Raw genomic sequence first — 20,000 nt, 5'->3', positions numbered from 1 at the left:
ATTTTACAAAACCTATTTATTAATAGATTATACACTTTCTATTCAACAAAACTAAAGTATAGAAATGACATTTATTGCATGATTATATATAATTATGTATTAAAAATAGTAAGAATAAATTCAACCGTTTAGGTGACTGAAGCGGTACGCTGTCACTGACCACCCCACCACCGCCTACGGCCATTTACAACACCGATTAAGCAGTAATATTTGTTGATAGTTTTGGACGAAATTTCTGCTCGGAACAATTTTCGCCAACTTGGTTGCCGGCGATAGTTTTCTAAATGTCATTTCTATACTTTAGTTGAAGCTATCTCGGCTTTAGCTAGACTTTATAGCAACTAGGTCAATTGTCATTTGTTATGTAAAACTTTGAATTCTCAGAGGCTTCTGGCTATTCTTTCTATTTGCTATCTTTGGTTTACTTTTTGCATGGGCATTTGTCTTAATTCGTGATGAAATTTTCCTACAGGATGATGAAAAGTGCGAGGACACTCCAGCAGTTGATAAATTGACTTGTATTGGTAAGGTTGGGCTGCTTTATAAGCTCTCAGATCTGTAATTTTATCAAAATGCTTCTATGTAAAAGTAAAGTCTTGAAACTTTATATCAATTTGGCTTTTGTCGTGTTGTCCGCTTAAATAATGCCTTTTCCTTTTGGTGGTATTCCACCTCTTTTTGAGACCTAACGGGGGCTTTCCAATCCAGACAGTATAAAGTGCTTCCACAATGGAAGTGTAAAACTTATAAAAAACGATCATCGCTGGCAGGCACTAAAGATGCTAACTTTCGAACGAAGATAATATCCTTTGGTGGCTAACTTGTTACCACTTTCTTTGAAGCCCCACATTTCTGATACTGGTCTGTTCTTGATGATGTATTTGAACATTAACTGCCTTTTGTAGATAAGGATAGCATATCGCCTGCAACTTCCTCATCAACGTTGGATTCAAAATCCTCATTTGCAAATTGTTTTATGGGGAAATTGGATGATAAGGTATCAGTTTTTTGTTGTGCTGTTTACATGATTCTCCTGAATGATTTTGTTTAGAGTTCATGGTGCTTTATCTACTTATGACAAGACAGAGTAGCATTGGGGAAACGGAGTCCTTTAAAGAAGACATAACCGTTTTAAAACACTGTGATAACAAGAACGCCAGTGAAAACGGACAATCCCAGTTCCGGAATGCTCAGAGGATAAGTGTTCCTTCAAGACAAACACCTTTTAAATCTCCACGCTTTCTGTCAGTAAATATCGATAAACCAACCCAATCAAATGATAAGCAACTGGGAAGGCACTCTTCTACGCGTTCGCCTCATAATTCTGACAGAAGTATTTCCGGCACTTTTGTGAAAAAGTAAGTCTATTTTGTTATTCTCTTTGTTTTCTTTCATTTCGCCTTAAAGATTTTTACTGTCTTCTGATCTTATTGATGACCATTTGTAACTGTTCTCTTCAGTTAGAAAATAAGAACGAGGATGAAGAAATGTGATTTCATTCCTTGAATGTTGATGATGAATAGTATCAACTTAAATACCCTATTACAACGCATGATCTTGAGACATTTGGAGAAGATCTAGTGATTCAGTTACAACAAATCTAACAACTTTAAATAAAACAAATAAAATGATAATTATTTAGAAGAGTCTAGTAATTGGGCTGCACAACTATTTGGGCTTTGCTCCATGGGTTAACAGATTGGGCTTGAGGTCTTTAACTTCTTCCTATTAAGCAACATATCTATTTGGCATTGTGGATGTGTTTGACCTCGTCCTTCATTATTCTTAGGGAATGTGCTCGTTGCTTTCGCCCTTCAAATGTGTCCAAGCGCAACAATGTAAGCTATTGAGTTTAATTACAATGTTTTCTTATGTCATGCACTCATGCTGCAAGTGCTGTCCTATGATGCTCCATTTCCCTTCATGATTCCGGGAAATCTTGAGGCTATAAGATGCATTATTGTAGTATCATTCTTGTGTTGTGTCAATAAATTCAAAATCACATGCATTAAGTATGAAATTGAAAAGGTTTCTGGATAATTAGAAGTTTGTCCTGCGCTGCTGAATTCTACCTGTGATGGAAGAAGTTTACACATCCATGTTGTCTGGGAAGGGAAAATTGCCAATCTTTCTTTTAGTTTTTCTAAAATCCGATCTATTTAGTTTATCAGCAGCGTATTTCTACGTGCAGTTATATAATTTGTCTTCTCTCATCTCTTTAAGCTCTGCAACTGATCTACTAACCTTAACAATGCGAGTCCATTGGTCAAATCTGCACAATTCTCTGGCTTGCCTTCTAAAGTTATATACGTCCTCCAAATTCTTTGAGACTACATTAAATTTATTTAACATTTCTTGAATTTTGAGTCTACCCTCTGCTTGTTTACTGCTAAAACGCGTGTGTGTGTTCTTGTTTAGAAAGTAAGTGCATCTTTTGGACCCATCTACAATTTGATATGCAATGATTGGACATTAATTTTACAGCAAAAAACTGTTGTCCTAGTGGATGAGGAAGAACTTGAGACTGCTGTGGCAGACCAAGTGGATCAAAAGTAATCTTCTAGCCTCTTAATTTGCACCTTTTTTTATGTCAAGCTGCATCAATACCCTATCTTTGCATGTTTAAAATCAGTATGTATTTAATTTCTGTTTTTTTTTTTTTTTATTTCAGCATCAGAGACACCAAGATTTACTATCCTTCAAGGTAATTGTATATGCTGCAGCTTCATATCACAGACATACAGGGATTGCTGCCTTGAAATGACTTTAAATTATTTATTTATATATGTATGTATTCTAAATTAATTTTTCTGAAAATAGGGATGATCCTGAAGCAATTGAAATTTGCTATTCAGACATGCAATGCTTGACTCCTGAATCTTATTTGTCATCAACCATCATGAACTTTTACATCCAGTAAGTCAATACAAGATTGAGATTCCCCACATGAGTAAGTGAATTTCTGTATCATCTTTTGATGAAGGGTGATCGAGAACTTCTGTGCCCTTATTTCATCATGGAGTAGCCTTCGTGCTGGCACTGTTTGAGATTATCTACTCACTGGTCTCCTTTGGGTTAGGTATCTGCAGAAGCCAACATCTTCAAAAGCCACAGAAAGATGTGATTTTCATTTTTTTAATACTTACTTCTATGAGAAGTTGAAACGGGATGTCCTGTCTAAGGTATTGATTTATTTTTCTTCTTAAACTGTTACATACAAGACCTTCTCAAAGATTGGTTAAATTTGAGTTTTACAATTTCCACAGGAAGTTCAATCAATGTTTTGATGTATACGACATGAGGAAAACTGGCATTATTTGCATAACATCAAACTTGCGGATGTTTTCCCTTTTCTATGCCCATTACTCAGGACAGACTACAGAGGGAAATCTTTTAGATTCACTTGATTGCAATCGTAATCGAGAAGTGCAAATATTTATTTTTTAGAATTTATTCAGAGAATATATCAATTTTTACATAACAAGAACTCTGTGGCTCGCTGTATGTGAGGAACTATTGTTCTTTATTTATTTTTGTTCCTGAGGACTCTCATGCTACTGAAAATATGAAATTATTGGCATACTTTATTGATATTAGAAGGTTATTTGTGATATAAGTACTCGGTGCTGTATTGTTCAAAACTTCACATTTATTGCTATATTTTCCCATGAGTTGTTTCATTTAGATTGAATGTTTATATTTATGCAGGCTGACAAGGAAACTTCATTTGTAAAGTTCAGACGGTGGTGGAAAGGTGTAAATATATTTGAAAAAGCATACATATTTCTACCTATTCATGAATCGTAAGTAGCGTATGATTGATTGTAAACTTTTTAGGGCTAGAAATTTTAGCATCTCTTCAGAATTAGCATTTCTTTTTGTCTATGAACATTGAGATATTTGTGAAATTTGAAATTTTTTGTTCCCTTGATGCCTTTTTAAATTTCTATATCTATCTAAACAAAGAAAAACATTTTTTATTGACAATGGATGCCAAATCCTTTGAATTTGAAACAGTTTTCTCATTCTGATGGTGAAGTTCAGTTTAATGATCTAGAATCTGAAATTCCAGTTCATCAAAACATGAATTTGCTATTTTCAATTTTTTTGCTTCTAATACACCCCGTCGTATATGAAGGGTCTTCTTTTTTGAAGCTTGCAAAATGAAAAAATAGGTGTGGTGAGATTTCAATGTAGGAATCCATCTTGGTCCAACTCTGGTATGATATTGAATGACTACTGCATCTTAGAGCTCTAGCTATTAGAGATGTGAGATATTTAATATTTCTTGCCCTGAATGATGAAGAGCCGTTTTATTGAAATCGAAATCAGTTATGTTGCCATTATTTATTTGGAGAACTTGTATTACTACTCTTATGAATGCTGGAAGCAAGCATCTGTATTCTGGTGGGTGCGTGTTATGATTTCTTATTGCTTTTGATTCTGTTGAATTTTTTTTTTTTAATGTACTGTGAGTGCATGCAAGCTATTGTCTGCTAAAATTACTGCTTTCTTTTCTGCACTCAATTTAAATATTCTTGTAGCTATCTCACTCTGCTGAATTTGCTTCATCTTTCTTTTGCAGTCTTCATTGGAGCTTGGTTATTATTTGCATACCAGATAAAGAAGATGAATCAGGACCAATCATGCTTCATTTGGATTCTTTAGGAATGCATTCCAGCAGTATCATTTTTGACGATGTGAGGAGGTAAGTGGAACTTAATCATGTGGGATCAACTAACTATCAGTATTTACTAGCCAAATGCTCTCACATGTTTTGTAGCCATTAGCTGCTAACCAATGCTATTGGATGTCACCATATGATATCAGCAATATAACAGTACATTAAGGAGAGCGACATAATTTATCTCTGGTGAATGATAACTTTCTATCGTAGGGTGCAGTATGAAATTTGTATTATCATGAATTTACCGGTTTCCTTTTAATGCTTAGCCGACAGAGATAAATGGATGAACGTGGTTTTCTTTTGATGTCGGTTTGGGCGTTTGGCAGCATTCACAAGATCTCACTGGGTCTAGTGATGATATTACGTACTGTTGCAGAGGGATTGCATTTGGATGTTTTTATGAGCCACAGCTGTTAGATATTTTTAATTTCTTAGCAACGCCTCTCCACTAATTTTGACTTTTTGGTGATATGGTCACTTCAATTTATTGAAATGGCACATCAAATGTGATAGTGCTCTTTCATTTACTGTCACTTTTTTGTACTTGACAATGCTTGGAACATGTGCCTTCTAATCTAATCTTTTGTAGAACTTGAGTCAAACGTTAAACAAAAAAGTGTAATCAACTTATATCTCATTCTTTTTACCAAACGATGCCTAAGGGACCAAACAGTGCCTTATTGTATGAGAGGATATTTTTCATTATCAAGCCAAGCCTGCTTAAGCATCAGGCACATGTAATTACGGTTTACCGGATATTTAGCTATCACCATAACCCACTATCTGTGATGATGTGCCACTTAACTGTGAATTTGCTATCATGGATTGTCACGATGTTCTTGTTGTTTAGAGGCTAGTTAACACTGGTTTATGTGTGTAGCCTATCGTTTTACTTGGCCAACGTTGCAGATCTGCTGTCCTTTTTTCAACAAAAATATTGTTCTATTCTACCCGTGATCTTGCTACTGACTTGTGCATATGTACATTTGTCCACAGCTTCCTGATTGGAGAGTGGAAATTTTTGAGTCAAGAAAGAGATCCGCCTGAAATTCCCATTGCAGATAAAATCTGGAAAAAGTTATCTCAAAAAATCGGTGAGAAAGTAATTGAGGTAAAATTTTCAGTCTGAAACATATCTTCGTCGGCATTTAGTCTTTTATTTCTTGCAAAAATTCAGTGGAGGAAAGCAGCATCGTTTGTCTTCCTTGACAAGCCTTAAACTGGAACATGTCTCAAGTATTCTTCTGCTTGATTATTTCATCAACAGAACAAGTGATGGGAAAAGGGTGGCTTTCCTAACGCTGCTTAAACATATGTTGCCACCTCTTAGCCATATCTTTCGGCATCTTTACTTGACTCTATTATTCGAATATTCAAAGAAATTAGTCTCTTATTCTCTCTCCTTAATTTTCTCAATGCAAGGTACCTCAACAAAGAAATGAATATGACTGCGGCGTATTTGTTCTTTTCTTTATTGAACGATTCCTAGACAAGGCCCGTGACAGGCTGAAGGCAGAGGACTTGACAATGGTACTTCTGTCACTCTACTACTCTTCACACACTGAATAAATTTTCTACCAATTTTTCTGCGCTCACTGTTTTTTCTCTGATATTGTTATTTCATTCAGTTTGGCAGGCAGTGGTTCAGACCACAGGAAGCCTCCAGTTTGAGGAAAAAAATAATGGATCTACTCAAACAAGAGTTCAAGCGCGCATATGAAGAAGGCAAATGTATATCAGACCGCTAGCCTCTGCTGTAAATGGCACAGCAATCGAAAAATTGCGGGGCAACTAGCTTGGACATAACTTCTGACTGATAAATATCAAGACTGGAGTTGGCTATTGCTTTTTGTAGGGCTTCAAAGCATCCACAAATTATGTAACTATGGTTGGGCATGGTAGTGATGAGTCGGTTAAAAGATTTTGAAAGGTGCGTATATGTATAGGATGGAAGTTAACAAATTCATGGGAAGTACTAACATAAGATACCCGGTAGAGTCGTCTCGTTGATGATGGTATTCGTAGAGAGATGCCTGTTCGTGTACATTTTAGGGAGTCATTGAACATATATAGCAGTTATTGGAATTAGGACAAAATATGTACTGAAGGTTTCTGATGTTGCTATTCTGTACGCACATGTTTTGTTTGTTGGAATTACATACTTTTTGGCATAATAATGCATCCATTTTTCTTGCTTCTTCATAGTCTCCCGATTGGCGCGCACTCGGAGGCTATCTCCAGTGCTTGATATATACTTGGTTTCCTACTAAGAGGGACTACCTATGCTTCTAAACAACGGTTGATTCGTGAGGGTTTGTATTTAGAGCTTAAGGCGGTTCGATTTTTTATAAAAAAAGATATTTATCGGGTTTTTTTCAAAAAAACTGGTTGAATAAACTTTTACATATTTAGTTGAAAAATGTATGCGCATTAATTAGTATGGATGAAAAAATATTAATAAAAATATTGAATATATTTATGTATATTGACTAATTTTAATTTTTAGATATAAGAAAATATTTATATATATTTATAATTAATAATTAAAATATTTTTTTAAAAAAAATTCATCTAAATGACCGCTTATGTATCTAGTTGAATGGTCGTCCGTCTACCGTTTTTTAGAAACTTGTTCACGAGGCATTTCATATTTGCCCCTTGTCGAGGGATGAAAAAAATATCAGATTATGCTTTCAATCCATGTTTTCAAAACTGGACCGGACCGGACCGGACCGGCCGGTTCAACCGGTTCGACCGGGAACCGGTCACTGGTTCGATCCGGATTGCTCCTAAAAACCGTTTTTACGGTTAGAACCGGTCAAAACCGGTCAAGAACCGGTCGAAAAACCGGCCCAGAACCGGTCAAGAACCGGTTCAACCGGTTTTCCGATAATATATATATACAACATTATTTGGAATTTGTACTTCATGAAAAATATTATTTTAGTGATATTAGATTTTTTTAATTAATTAATTAATTTTTAAAAAATATATAACTAAAATTAATATTTTGAATATATTTATATGGTTATTTAGTTTTCAAACTATGATAAATCTATATATTTTTCTATTTATATACATCTTTTAAGATTTAAAAATTTAAAATATATTATTAATTATATTATATTATATAAACGTTTTCCGGTCCGACCGTCCAGTTAAAACGGTCCGACCGATTGGACTGTTTTTTTAAGGTAAACCGGTTCGATCACCGGTTCGGTTATGAAAACATTGTTTTCAATACTTCGTTAAATACACACTAGCTCACATTTGGATCCTTCTTATAAATAATCTTCTATTAATTTTCTTTAGTATGATATTAGATGGGTCTATTGGTACTCATAAACAAAATATGTGAAGCAAGATATCAGCTCAAATTTCACTAGCAAAAATACGGCAACTGTTTGAGAAATTCCACAATATAATTGGAATATAATCTGTTCATTAGAACCTTTATCTGATTTCATTTATGAAGATAAATAAATCGAAATCATATTTCAAACTCTCTTTCAAATGATTGATTATTTCTCAGAGAAACGAATTCATGGAATAATATTAATTTGTTTTCAGCAATTAGAATGCATGCTTTCTGCATCCTAGGGATCAAGTAGAAGCTGATTAATAAACAAAAAACATAATTCCATCATTTAAAAGGCATCATCATACAAACTGTATTTACAGCATAAAACCCAAAGGAAAATTAGCGTCGTGGAATTAGAGTGACAGAATGCAAACATTTGTGATAGCATTCTTACAATCAAAATCAACATATACAAACATCACTATACGCACGTTCAAGATAATAGTTTTAGCAAACAACAAAGCTAAGCACGGGCGGAGCTAATTATTATACCTTAAAATCTTCTTTCTTTTCTTTTTCTCAGGAGTTTCATGGACTTGAGCCTTCATGCCATAAGTCTTCACCTGGAAATTTTCGAAGGCCTCAGATACTGCCTCCACCTGCGAGATATCTCGGGGGAAAAAGAATAAGGTTAAGGAAAAATGCAAAATTGTTATGGTTCTCAGTTGAGGATGTGGTTCATTACCAGGTCAGGTTTCTTTGAGTAAACTCTCACGATCATATCTTGATAAAATGTTGGCAGCAAATGGCTGATACGATCATCTTTAACAGCAAATTTCTCATTGCTCTCAAAATCCTGACAAGGCCAGAAGACAACATTATGCATGCAGCATATACATATTTAAACTAATGCGAGATCAAATTTGAGCAGTTCATTTTAGCAGAGCCTGGGACGTTGGGTTCTCAGTAAGAAGATCGCTGTCCGCTGGGAACTTTGACTCCTTTCTATTCGAAATATGCCTTTCTAGGAGCATTACGCAATTTAGACAAAAATGGAATTGTGATGTTGGGATCTTGAGATCTTCTATTATTTTGCAAGTGAGCTTCAAGAGAAATTTTCAGTCGAATATTAAAATTTGTAAGTGAATAAAACAAGTTTTTCACATGTTGGCTGACCACTGCTGCTGGCCCCCTAGCACAATTCACCACTGGCTGCGGTGGCAAAGGAGAAGCTTGCAACCAAATCAGCATAATTATGAGATAAATGTTTCTCTAATGAAAACTACTACTGTTGGTTTATTATTTCTTTTGATCAGAATCACTTGCTAGATACCAAAGAGAAAGACCTCGTGATGATGCAAGCATAAAATTTTCCAAATAATTTAATGAACAGTAACAAATTACAACACCAATATTTTGAAGGCTAGTAAATATAGTAGTATGGTACCTTGAAAAAGCTGATGCTGGTGAAGGGAGCACATGAACACAGGAAAGGGAAAAGTTATTTAGACGATCGCGTGAGTTCACCATCTGAGAGAGTCCAGAATAATCTTTTGCAATATCTGATTATAGTACCTTTCAAGTGGATTATTTCTTCCTCGCGTCAGATCTATTTTTACATTGCTCACCACAACATCTTCCTCGTCTATGGTTGGTCTGCTGGAATTCTACATCAAAAGCTAATCGATCAAGAACACTACTGATCCTCCAGATTGAACGTTAATTGAACTACCGTCAGACCTGTGAACAAACTATATCTTTAGGAGTGATATTTTTGAAGTAATCCAGTTTTTCCTTTGGAACGGCGAATTCGTTACAAAACTGCAAAAACATTTTGAGGATAAGTACAGCATCACATGACATAAACCACACAGACAAGTTGATGCAGTGATAAATAAATAATAAATATATATATATATACACACACACATACATACATATTTAATTTAATTTAAGACTTTAAAGATGCAAAAAGCATCATGGAAGAGTACTGTTTCGTTAGGGGTGTCCAGAACTTTTGACAATGATGGCGTGTAATTCTGTTTTTTTTTTTTTAATATAAAATTTTAATGACCTTTCACCCCTGGTTTCTTCCTTAGGTACCTGATAAAGATCCCTTCTCCTGATGCGGAGGACCAGATCTCTAGATTCTTTGAGATCTTGCGAGGAAGAAGTTTCAATTGTCTTGAATATTGAGTCATCTAACTGCAGTTCACAATGAAATGAACAACATAAGCAATCAAACATTTAAGAAAACTATATCACTAAATTAATCAAAAATATCCCGTGGGACCTTCCAGTACACAGCTGGTTCGTCAATGTAGGATGAAATACGTAGAATATCATTGGCTTTTGTCAGTGCATCAACAAACATGAGTTCAATTGCCTGAAAAAGACCCATTATGAAATTTGTTTATGCCTGATCAAATTTATAAATTTAAAGTAGCATCTCTTGGAAAAAATTAATGATAAAAGTAACCAGCCACCTTTACTTTCGCATGTGTATAGACTGTGCGATGCAAATCTGCCCGAGCAGCAAATAGTTTGTGGATGGTAAGATCTGAATGAATGCTCAAACATAAGAGAGTCACATGTGCCACTACCATTAAAACGCTACAATTAAAATAAATACTGACACTCCTTAGCACGATAGCATATCTCGTCATCAATCACTCGCATGGTTTCTAACACCCTGCAATTATTGGTAGCAAAGTTAAGGCACCATTTTGATTTGAACATGTTAATTTCAGGAAAATAGTAGAGCCAACTGCAATAGGAAGTGTTGCATGGCTTTGGTTTATTTGAAATTAATAAATAAATTGGCGTAGTATGAATTTAATGAGCTTTCCAAAAAGTCAAGCATGTACCTCTGAAACTGAAAACTGCAGCCAAGACCACAGGCCCTGGAATCTCGGACAATGTAATCAAACCTGAAGATATGTGGTAATTAGTCCAAGAAACTGCTAAACTACACGACGTTTTCATTGTTATGCTTCTTTAATCATTATGATGACTGATCTAAATGCAGATGGAGACATACTTGTCAACATCAATGCCGTTGCGTCCATTAGCGACAATGTCGTACAAGAATAGCTTTTCCTTGAAGCTCTATGTAATAACAAATTTGAAATTGGAATAAAAATCAAGAGCAGGGTTATGTAAATTCGTACAGAGGCACCAGTAAACCATTCCATAGTATGACTTACTTTTGATGTACGATTCTCGGAGGCAATAATCATTTCCTGAGAACAAGAGAGAGAATCAACAAATTAGCAGAATATATCATGGTTCCTATGAACTTTAAATTTTAGTTAGTAATGATTCAATCTTTAAGAATGAACCTACTGAACATGTCGAGCATTAAGGTTATAAAAACTCACAATTAGAAATCACACCTTCACTTTCTTAAGACTTTCTGATTCAATATCAATGTTATGTTCATCAACAACATAGTCTATCATCTTGAGAGACATCTCTTCATGAGACCTGAAAAGGTTATTCAAAATTTAGCTTGATAAGTATTGCAGCGGATTCTCAAAATAAATATATATATATATATTTCAGCGGAACATAGATCAAGTGTCTCAGTACCAACGTGATGTATATATGCTGGTTGAGAAAAGCTCTATGCAAACTGAATTCTGGTTCTTAATTGTAAACAAACCATAATTCACATTAAACCGGCTGATATGTTTAGGGTGTCTGAGAATTCGAATAGAAAAACAAAAATGACACTAACCAATTTAAGATGCCGAAACTCATACATTTTCCTCCTATGCAGAAAAGGAATGCAAAAGGGTGACTTATTGATGACTTGTTAAATCAAATGGTCTACCAATATTTCAGGTATGTGAATATTTCTGAAAGTTACTTTTAGATAATTTTACATTTTTATCAAGTAAATCTATTTAAACAGAGAGAAATCTTCAGATATCATACGCAACATCTTGTTTCCAAACATTATGAGATGGTGATTATTAACACCAGGTTTCGTTAGAAGTTAGAACTATGGAGTTAAAAAAATTAAAACAAAAGCAAACATATTTATTTAGTGTTTTAGCTACAAGCCTACAATAAAGCCCTGTTTCCTTTATGGCTTACGCACATATTGCATTCTAGTGGCATAAAGTTAAGGAAATAATGCCCTACATCCTTCATTTATATACCAATATCAATTGCAGATGACAAATGCATATGCATAAAATAAACAAATATGCAAAGAGAAGGTACTTCGTGCACGTTGTTACAGAGACAATAGAATTTATAATTATGACAATGTAATAACCATGTAAGGCCACTGAGAACCCTTGGTAGAAACTCGCGCTCAAACGTGTGGCTGAATGGCCCATGACCCACATCGTGCAGTAAACCTGTATGTATGCATAATTAATGAGGGAATAAATTATTAGAGTCATCACTGGAACAAGGTGAATGCCAATCGGTGAATTAGATTTACCGGCAAGTTTTACGGTTTGTATGTCAAAACGATCAATACCAAGCTCCAAGCCCTACAAAGATTACAAGCATAAAGCCTCATTCTCAGTTATATGTTCACAACCACAGTGATCTGACCATGAGACATTACTTGATAGGTTTTCAATCTGCTGATTGCTTCACTAGCCAGCCAATAAACCCCAAGGCAGTGCTCAAACCTAGAATGCACAGCTCCTGGATATACCATGTATGCTAAACCTGGAAAAAAATGCTTAAGTTGATTAAGGATCTCAGGTCTACTTATATATTTGCGATATATGAACCGAACAGATGTCAAGATGAGTAGGCAAAAGTTACCACCTTGGAGACGCATCATTTCAAAAGGCAATCTCATACATAACAAAAGAAACCAACAGAATTGCTGCAGTTCATGAGTTATCATAGATAGAGAAAACTTCCATTTAGAGGCATTTATGAAGTTGTTTATGAAGCAATTGACGATCTCAATAATTCACGGTAACACATTCGATGGACCAATTGAGGATTATGCCACAGCCAAGATGTTTTCAATATTTCTGCCATTCATACATTACCAGCCCATTTTGAAAGAAAACTATAATCTACTATAGTAAAGTCAAAAACTTAATCTGTTTGTTGATATGAGACTAGAATCACAACTCTCTAAACATATAATGAAGACTAAGATAAACTAGTTTTCAAAAATGAACCGAAGCATGAAAGTTGGTTTAAAAGTCTGTGAATTCCAACCCAAGTTTGCACATTCCATGATTTTATCCTCTGAACTCATTCTTTTAATTAATTTTAATTTAATAATTTTAATTTTAATTAATTTTAATTTTAATTTAATTTTAATTTAGTTTAATTTAATTTAATTATAATATATATAATTATATAAAATGTCCTGCAACCTAATAATTTCATAACACTAAATTCCAAGTTCATAAAGTATGAAATTCCAAACTCACCTAGCTGCTTCAGATCACGAAGCCTGCATCGGATTATGGAACACGACAGAAAATAACTTTAGATGCATCAAGAAAAATAACAATGAAAGCAGCATATTCAACTTAATGGAAAATAACAATCCAACGACAGAGCATGGTGACTTGCCTCTGAAACTGTTCCGTGTCAATAAACTTCAAAGAGAGCTGAATCCAATGCAAAGAATAACGAGAGAAATAAATGACAGCAAGAAATAGATGAACATAGTTATTAAATCCTAATATTGCTACACGATTAAATTTTCTATTGATGACAAGATAAATTAAAAAATATGAATCGATGCAATTTAATACACGCTCACCCTGTTTTCATATATAACCTTCCAATTTTTTTTTATCACTGGATAATTTCTCAAACCTCCTCAGACTAGACTACATCAGGAGGTTGATGACAACTCCGAATATCAAATCAAACTCAAAAATCACAAAAAGTAACCGATTCAAGAGTTTTTTCTTGAAAACTCCAGTCATTCAATCAATCAAACACTTACACACGTAACTGAATTTCAAAACCGATAGGAACTTCAATATCGTTATCATTCGAACGATAGCATTACAAATCAATTACGCTAACTACGCCAATACAAATAGCATCGAACGAAGTTAACTTCACCGATTCAAAGCAAAACGTACAAATTTCAATTCCAAATTCCACTCCTCAAAGATATAAAGACATGTAACTGAAAAAACAGAGATGAATTAGAAAAGTACAGGATCGAGATAGATGTTGCCATGGACGTTATCGTGGATGTGCTTCGAGAACCTTCGATCGTCGGCCGATGATATCCCGAAGAAGCTGCTCCCGAATCCGTCGCCGCAGTAGGTAGAGCCCATGCTGTCTCTGTTCTTCCTGGAAAGCGAAACCAAACTCAACGAGCAGAGATATGTCTAATCCTAAGTTTAGAAGACTTTTAGAGAGAGGAAGTTTGAAGTTCAGAGAGAGACAAATGACAGTTACCTGTGAGAGCTTCGGATTATTTATACTTTGGAATCCGGAGAGCCGGTGAACTGCCAAAATGACAAAATCAAGTGTTGCCGCCAAAAGTTGTCGTTTTGTGTACTCGCCACTGTTAGACTGAAGAGACACGCACGAGTTGATGTATTAATTTTTTTTTCTTATTTTTTCCCACGTACGCACCGGATAAACTTTTAGATTAACTTTTATTTAATGGACCAAACACGGAGAAACTTTTATTTAACCTAATCAACTAGTAACCTCATTCCTCCGTATTAATGTATAATTTATCTTATCTAATCCTACGTTTTTTTTGCTATATTATTTATCCTTCTATTAATTATTTATTTTACATCAATCAAATCATTAATTATTTATTTTACATCAATCAAATCATCGAATTTAAATTACTATATTACCCCTTATAATATTATTTATATTTTATTTATTATTAAAATGACAAAATGGTAATTTTGTATTTTTATATAAATTTCAACCAATCAAATCAAATAAACTATAATCTATCAATCAAATCAGTAATGACTACTATCAACGGGATAAACTTTTGGAGTCCGTTTGGTTTGAGATTTTTTTTATGGAGATAAAAAAACACTTTTTTTATATAAAAAAATAACAACTTTCTTAAAATTGTCGTGTTTTGTTAGAAAAGTTATTTTAGAAAATAACTTAAAATTAAAAATATGTTTTTTTTAAAAGCTAGAATTTCTAGATTTTTTGGGTTTTTACTTCTAAATAATTAAAAATTACAGGAAAAATTGTTTTCATGGTCATGTATGTTTATCATTTTGCGATTTGATCCTTCATATTTTCAGATTTCGGTTTTAGTCCGTTATTTTTTTTTTTGCAATTTTAGTCATTTTTCCGATGTGGCACCAATGCAGTGCTGATGTGAAGCTGACGTGTATAGTGTCACGTAATCATTTTCGAAGAAAAATAACTGAAATTGCAAAAAATCGGAACATGCAAGACTAAAACTGAAATATGAAAACATAGAGACTCGAAATCGTAAAGTGACAAACATACAAGACCTAAATTGCAGTTTTCCCAAAATTTAAATAAAAACATTTTTTAAACATTTATCAAAACGCCAAAATTGTTTCTGTTTTTTTAAAATAAATAAAAACACTTTAAAAAGTCGAGCTTATTTAAATCTTTTATTATTAATTAAGTTTAAGCACCTTATAGAAACTGTTGGTGTCTTGGTCTCTTTTTCAAATGCTCAAAAATATTCTTTAAACTCACATTCTTTTTCAACTACTTTCTCTCATCAAAATTCCTACAACAATTTTGATTATCTCAAAATCCACTATGTTTATTTTTATGTCATTTCAACTCTTCCACCTCCCACATCTTCTACTTTTGAGAAATAAAACATGAAGTTTGTTTGTTACATACGCAATGTGTGTGCTCCTACTGCTAATACTTTTTTAAGCTTACTGCTTCTGTATCAAAACTGAACTTTAGATTAACCTTACCTAATAGACTAATATCGTACGAATCACCAAATCTTATATGAAAAACTCATCTGAACACATTGATAAAAAGAATAGAATATAATATCATCGGATGTATTCTAATGTTTTCATGCACCTCAGGTCCTCAGTTAGATAAGTCGAATTTTTTTTCCTAATATCATGTGTTATCGTTACATTTAGTACAAAAAAATGTGGTAGTGATCATCAATTGTTTCATCGAAAATTTAAAATTTAATCTATAATGTTATTAAAATATGAATTCCATCACTACAAAACTTAAGCAATCCCATTTGCACAACTATTTATAAAGAAGTACAAATGTAACCTCTTCCGATTAATGGGAGTAAAATGCGGATAAAAACTGATGGCATTCTATCCACCTTTGAAACATAATCATGTGTGATTCTTGTACAAACCGTCGAAAAAAACGACGCACGAAAAAAGGGTGTGTTCAAGCTACAGCCTCGAGCGCAGCTTGAAATTTCGCTGGAACTTTAAGCAAGGGGGCCTGGATTTCACCGGGCTTGCCAAGCTGGCCGCAGGCAGCCATCCGGTCATCGCCTCTGCTCATTCTTAGAAAAACAACACACCCCGCTGAAGCAAGCACGTTTCGAAACTCTATCATCTTCTCGTCTTTCGTTGGCTTAAACTGTGATCCGCAATGAGGATTGAAAGATAGGAGATTGATCTTGCACGGAATACCTTGGACAAGTTCGATTAATCTCTTTGCATCATCAATACTGTGTAAAGAAACGGTAAAAGTTTATCAAAACATGGAGTCTTGAAATAACAAATGATGAATGGCATTCAAAGAATGTGAGACCTATCATTTACTCCAGAAAGCATCACATATTCGAACAAGACAGTGTAGTTGTGTTTATAACGAAGTTCTTCTCGGAGGGTGCCCAGAAGCAAGCTGAGGTTATACTTCCGGTTTATCGGCATCACCCAATTTCTAACCTGGTTAGTTGCTGGTATTTTGTTAAGAATCGTCGACTAGTAAATTCACATTGAATGAGAATGAGATTGAGAGAACGCACCTCATCTGTTGTAGCATTTAAGCTGACAGCTAATGCGCAGTTTGATTCTTTCAGTACACGTCTTATTTGTGGAACTAACCCGCTGGTTGAAATGGTAACCTTGCGAGGACTGAATTGAAGGCCTTGCTCGTCGACCAAAATGTTTGCAGCTTTTATAACATTATCGATGTTGTGAAGTGGTTCGCCCATTCCCTAAGTCAAGATAAATTTGACTAATGATTTTGTGAAATATAATACCGATGGTTTAAATAGATATCTGCCAAGATTAATGTGACCTTGACGAAAAAATTAATATGGGATGGAAAATGACAAAGGCATTCAAGTATTAACTACTATGTCGTGGAGTCTCTCGAATTTATAAGTCACTCCACGTCCTGTGTAACCGACGTGGAACACGCGACATTGCTTACCTCTTGAAGCGAATAGCAGCCTATTTTGTTCAGCTTGCACTTAATAATATTCAGCATATGTACTTTATTCCATTTTATAATGTGAAAACAGGCCACATTCAATTAAACTAATGGTCCTCTCCCAAGTTGCTACTTCCATTGTGCCAATTCTCAACAATAACACCAAGATAGGCAATAAGAACAGAAGGGAAGTCCAAATTCAGTACCTAAATGTATTAGGCTAACACTCTCAAACTTATGAATCGCTCCCGGTTTCTTATAGAGCCAATACAAAACATGCAATTTTACCAACTTCTTGATCCATGGGGTCAATAGATATGAAAAATCAGAAACTGACTCCAATTATAAACTTACCATAAATACAACATTTCTAATGGTGCCAACTTCCTGTGAAAGCAAGCGCCGTGCGAAAACAGCCTGCTCCACTATCTCAGCTGCTGACAAATTTCTTTTCAATCCCATTCTGCAGTACAAATCAATGCAAGTACCTTGGTTACGGTATTTACTAAAAGAAAGCAAGCCACTTCCCCAAAAGCAGGGCTTATACGGAAACGAGACCAAAGCAGAGGTTCCCAGTACTTAAAGAAACAAGGGTGGACTAAAATAGAAAAATGAATTGAAAATGGTTATATTTGATGGTCTTACCTTCCAGTGTAGCAAAACTGGCAATTCATGGCGCAGCCCACTTGACTGGAAACACACACTGTATTTCTGCCCCCACGGCAAGGGATCACAACGGTTTCTATCACCAGTCCATCTTCCAATGTAAATAAAATCTGTAACCTCCTGTGAGTTCCAAATAAATGTGACAGTTCTCGAAATGTTTTCACATATATGACTGTATTCCTACAAGCAAGAAGCTATACAAAAATTCAGAGGCATCCGAACAGCCTAAAAGATTGCTTTACCTTCTTGGTTCCATCCGATGCTGTAAGCATATCCTTAAAATCCAATGTCTTGAAATCAGCATGTTTGCTCAACATCCTCTTGAAATCCTTGTTCAAACCTAGCAGCGGAAAGCGAAATTTCAGTGTCAAAAGTGGCACAAGATGGGGCGTTGAGCGTTCGTTACTAAAAATATGTTCTGCCATTCCTGATGGAAAGATTCTTAACCTTAGTTTGGTTTGAGAAAACAGATGCGTGATAAAACATCACATCATGCATCACATTGATGGATATAGCCAAATAGGAAAACCTAATGAAAGACTCCGAGTGGGAAAATACTGAAAACTTGTGATTTCCCACCAAATTTGGAGTAATGTTCACTCTTCCAAAAAAATAATAAAAAAATACATGCCACCTAATCATTTCACTGATAAAAAATTTCTTTCACGAGGTTTGCTAATATGGTCCCTCATTTCCATCTGCTCAAACTATGAAGCAAAACTACAAGAGGTGGTGTCGCAACTAATATTCCGGCACAGACGTGCGTCACTAGTAATCGAGTCTAGAAAGAGAGAGAGAACAACCTTCTAATTCTTCATAGTTATGAACCCAAATATTATTTCCATAAAGGCGTTTCCATAGCATCATGGCCTGAGCAGGTCTATAGCCATGAGACTGAACCCATTTCTGTTGCATCAGACAACAAAATATCAGCAGCAATAACAGTGCCAAATTTTATATGACCTATGATAAAAACTGATTTCTGGAAAAAAAAAACTGAGAGATGAAGTTGAGTTATTGTAGTTCTATGTTTGCAAATTACCTTAATAATAATTAGACTAGTATTCCTCTTTGTCACTTATGTAAGTATATATCCAATCCAATAAAATAAATATGAAGGAAAAAGGAAACTCGTATGATCGAATAAACTTACACTGAGATAAGTTCATTAACATTTAACAACATCCAAGATTACTTACAAACAAGGTCCGACTCAAGAATTTAATCCATGAGCAACTATATATATTTCGAGCGTACAAGACTTGTGTTCTACAAAAATTACATACAAAATTACAATTTCTCATTTCCAGGGAGAGGTGACAACACTACGACTCTGCTCCTGCTTGGATACACTATCAAACATTCATCTCACAAGGGGAACAAGGCAGCATTAAATTGTTCTTCTAGATTATAGAATAACTCAAGTAGTGGCCCGAATAAATATTATTACTTCATACTTAATCGTCTAAAAGTTCAGATTTTTCTCAATCAATTTTGTCAAGCAGACCATAAGATCACTCCATGGAATTCTCCAAAGAATCCAACTTGAAATATGAGAAGGTAAAAATAGAATACGAGGTAACATCGATGAGCTGAAATACCTCAAGTTCAGGATATTTCATCCCTTTCAACAAAACCTTGGAGCCCTTCATCGGAATTTCACTGTTCTCCTTACAACCTAAACACAAACCGAACCATATTAATCTTGAAACAGCAAGCCGCCAAAAGCCCAGTTCAAGAATCGAAAATCTCAAGAAGAACATGCATAAATCAACTATAGCTTACATTTCAAACTTAAATAAGCACAGTTAAAGAGGGATAACCGGAAGAATTGGGAGAGGACTGACATGTGGCGGCGCGGGAGATTGAGAGAGAACGACCATGATAACAAGAATGAGGAGCAATAAAGAGCGAATGGAAGGATGTAGGCGGGATTGTTGAACGGAGGACTTGCAGCTGCCGCCTAATCCACGGGCTACCGCCGCCGCT

At 34.9% G+C, this 20,000-nt stretch overlaps 3 protein-coding genes across 8 annotated transcripts; 1 reads left to right on the top strand and 2 right to left on the bottom strand.

Moving 5' to 3' along the window:
• Positions 1 to 470: 470 nt before the first annotated feature.
• Positions 471 to 6,858, top strand: LOC140872968 (ubiquitin-like-specific protease 1D). 4 transcript variants are annotated; one of them, XM_073275906.1, is made up of 13 exons: positions 471 to 529; positions 906 to 997; positions 1,087 to 1,358; positions 1,790 to 1,838; positions 2,485 to 2,552; positions 2,672 to 2,704; positions 2,821 to 2,916; positions 3,080 to 3,182; positions 3,709 to 3,803; positions 4,586 to 4,708; positions 5,684 to 5,798; positions 6,110 to 6,217; positions 6,316 to 6,858. In XM_073275906.1, exons 2-13 carry the CDS (start codon positions 977 to 979, stop codon positions 6,433 to 6,435), a joined length of 1,203 nt encoding a protein of 400 aa, XP_073132007.1. In that variant the 5' UTR covers positions 471 to 529; positions 906 to 976; the 3' UTR covers positions 6,436 to 6,858. The 4 variants fall into 4 exon arrangements, with proteins under 4 accessions (XP_073132007.1, XP_073132006.1, XP_073132008.1 ...); XM_073275905.1 differs by having other exon boundaries at positions 477 to 524; XM_073275907.1 differs by having other exon boundaries at positions 488 to 524; positions 1,083 to 1,358.
• A 1,476-nt stretch (positions 6,859 to 8,334) lies between these two features.
• Positions 8,335 to 14,502, bottom strand: LOC140872970 (uncharacterized). 3 transcript variants are annotated; one of them, XM_073275909.1, is made up of 20 exons: positions 14,403 to 14,502; positions 14,156 to 14,294; positions 13,554 to 13,591; positions 13,409 to 13,431; positions 12,574 to 12,680; positions 12,445 to 12,496; positions 12,274 to 12,358; positions 11,384 to 11,474; positions 11,195 to 11,230; positions 11,029 to 11,096; positions 10,856 to 10,918; positions 10,625 to 10,680; positions 10,475 to 10,548; positions 10,282 to 10,374; positions 10,092 to 10,193; positions 9,729 to 9,809; positions 9,564 to 9,655; positions 9,436 to 9,451; positions 8,734 to 8,844; positions 8,335 to 8,647 (listed from the first exon to the last, which is right to left on the bottom strand). In XM_073275909.1, the coding sequence occupies exons 2-20, from the start codon at positions 14,276 to 14,278 to the stop codon at positions 8,528 to 8,530; spliced, it is 1,431 nt and encodes a 476-aa protein (XP_073132010.1). In that variant the 5' UTR covers positions 14,279 to 14,294; positions 14,403 to 14,502; the 3' UTR covers positions 8,335 to 8,527. The 3 variants fall into 3 exon arrangements, with proteins under 3 accessions (XP_073132010.1, XP_073132011.1, XP_073132013.1); XM_073275910.1 differs by lacking the exon at positions 14,403 to 14,502 and having other exon boundaries at positions 8,335 to 8,611; positions 14,156 to 14,390; XM_073275912.1 differs by lacking the exons at positions 13,409 to 13,431; positions 14,403 to 14,502 and having other exon boundaries at positions 14,156 to 14,254.
• A 1,637-nt stretch (positions 14,503 to 16,139) lies between these two features.
• On the bottom strand, positions 16,140 to 19,986 carry LOC140872971 (uncharacterized). Its single transcript, XM_073275913.1, has 9 exons — positions 19,797 to 19,986; positions 19,613 to 19,689; positions 18,815 to 18,917; positions 18,254 to 18,351; positions 17,991 to 18,121; positions 17,700 to 17,808; positions 16,936 to 17,127; positions 16,719 to 16,855; positions 16,140 to 16,635 (listed from the first exon to the last, which is right to left on the bottom strand). Exons 1-9 carry the CDS (start codon positions 19,858 to 19,860, stop codon positions 16,347 to 16,349), a joined length of 1,200 nt encoding a protein of 399 aa, XP_073132014.1. The 5' UTR covers positions 19,861 to 19,986; the 3' UTR covers positions 16,140 to 16,346.
• Positions 19,987 to 20,000: the final 14 nt, after the last annotated feature.

Source organism: Henckelia pumila, unplaced genomic scaffold (genome assembly GCF_033568475.1).
Source record: "Henckelia pumila isolate YLH828 unplaced genomic scaffold, ASM3356847v2 CTG_517:::fragment_2:::debris, whole genome shotgun sequence".
NCBI classification, from domain to species: domain Eukaryota; kingdom Viridiplantae; phylum Streptophyta; class Magnoliopsida; order Lamiales; family Gesneriaceae; genus Henckelia; species Henckelia pumila.
Note: the sequence above shows the minus strand (reverse complement) of the source record. Positions and strands in the feature narration are given on the sequence as shown.

Coding starts and splice junctions, on each gene's coding strand:
- LOC140872968 (XM_073275906.1), top strand. CDS start 977: ATGGGGAAATTGGATGATAAG. Junction 998..1,086: donor TGGGGAAATTGGATGATAAG/GTATCAGTTTTT, acceptor ATGACAAGACAG/AGTAGCATTGGGGAAACGGA. Junction 3,804..4,585: donor TTTCTACCTATTCATGAATC/GTAAGTAGCGTA, acceptor TTTCTTTTGCAG/TCTTCATTGGAGCTTGGTTA.
- LOC140872970 (XM_073275909.1), bottom strand. CDS start 14,278: ATGGGCTCTACCTACTGCGGCGACGGATTCGGGAGCAGCTTCTTCGGG. Junction 13,592..14,155: donor GCAACATCTATCTCGATCCT/GTACTTTTCTAA, acceptor CATTGGATTCAG/CTCTCTTTGAAGTTTATTGA. Junction 8,648..8,733: donor ACTCAAAGAAACCTGACCTG/GTAATGAACCAC, acceptor GATATCTCGCAG/GTGGAGGCAGTATCTGAGGC.
- LOC140872971 (XM_073275913.1), bottom strand. CDS start 19,860: ATGTCAGTCCTCTCCCAATTCTTCCGGTTATCCCTCTTTAACTGTGCT. Junction 18,918..19,612: donor TGAAATATCCTGAACTTGAG/GTATTTCAGCTC, acceptor CTGATGCAACAG/AAATGGGTTCAGTCTCATGG. Junction 18,352..18,814: donor TAACTATGAAGAATTAGAAG/GTTGTTCTCTCT, acceptor TTCCGCTGCTAG/GTTTGAACAAGGATTTCAAG.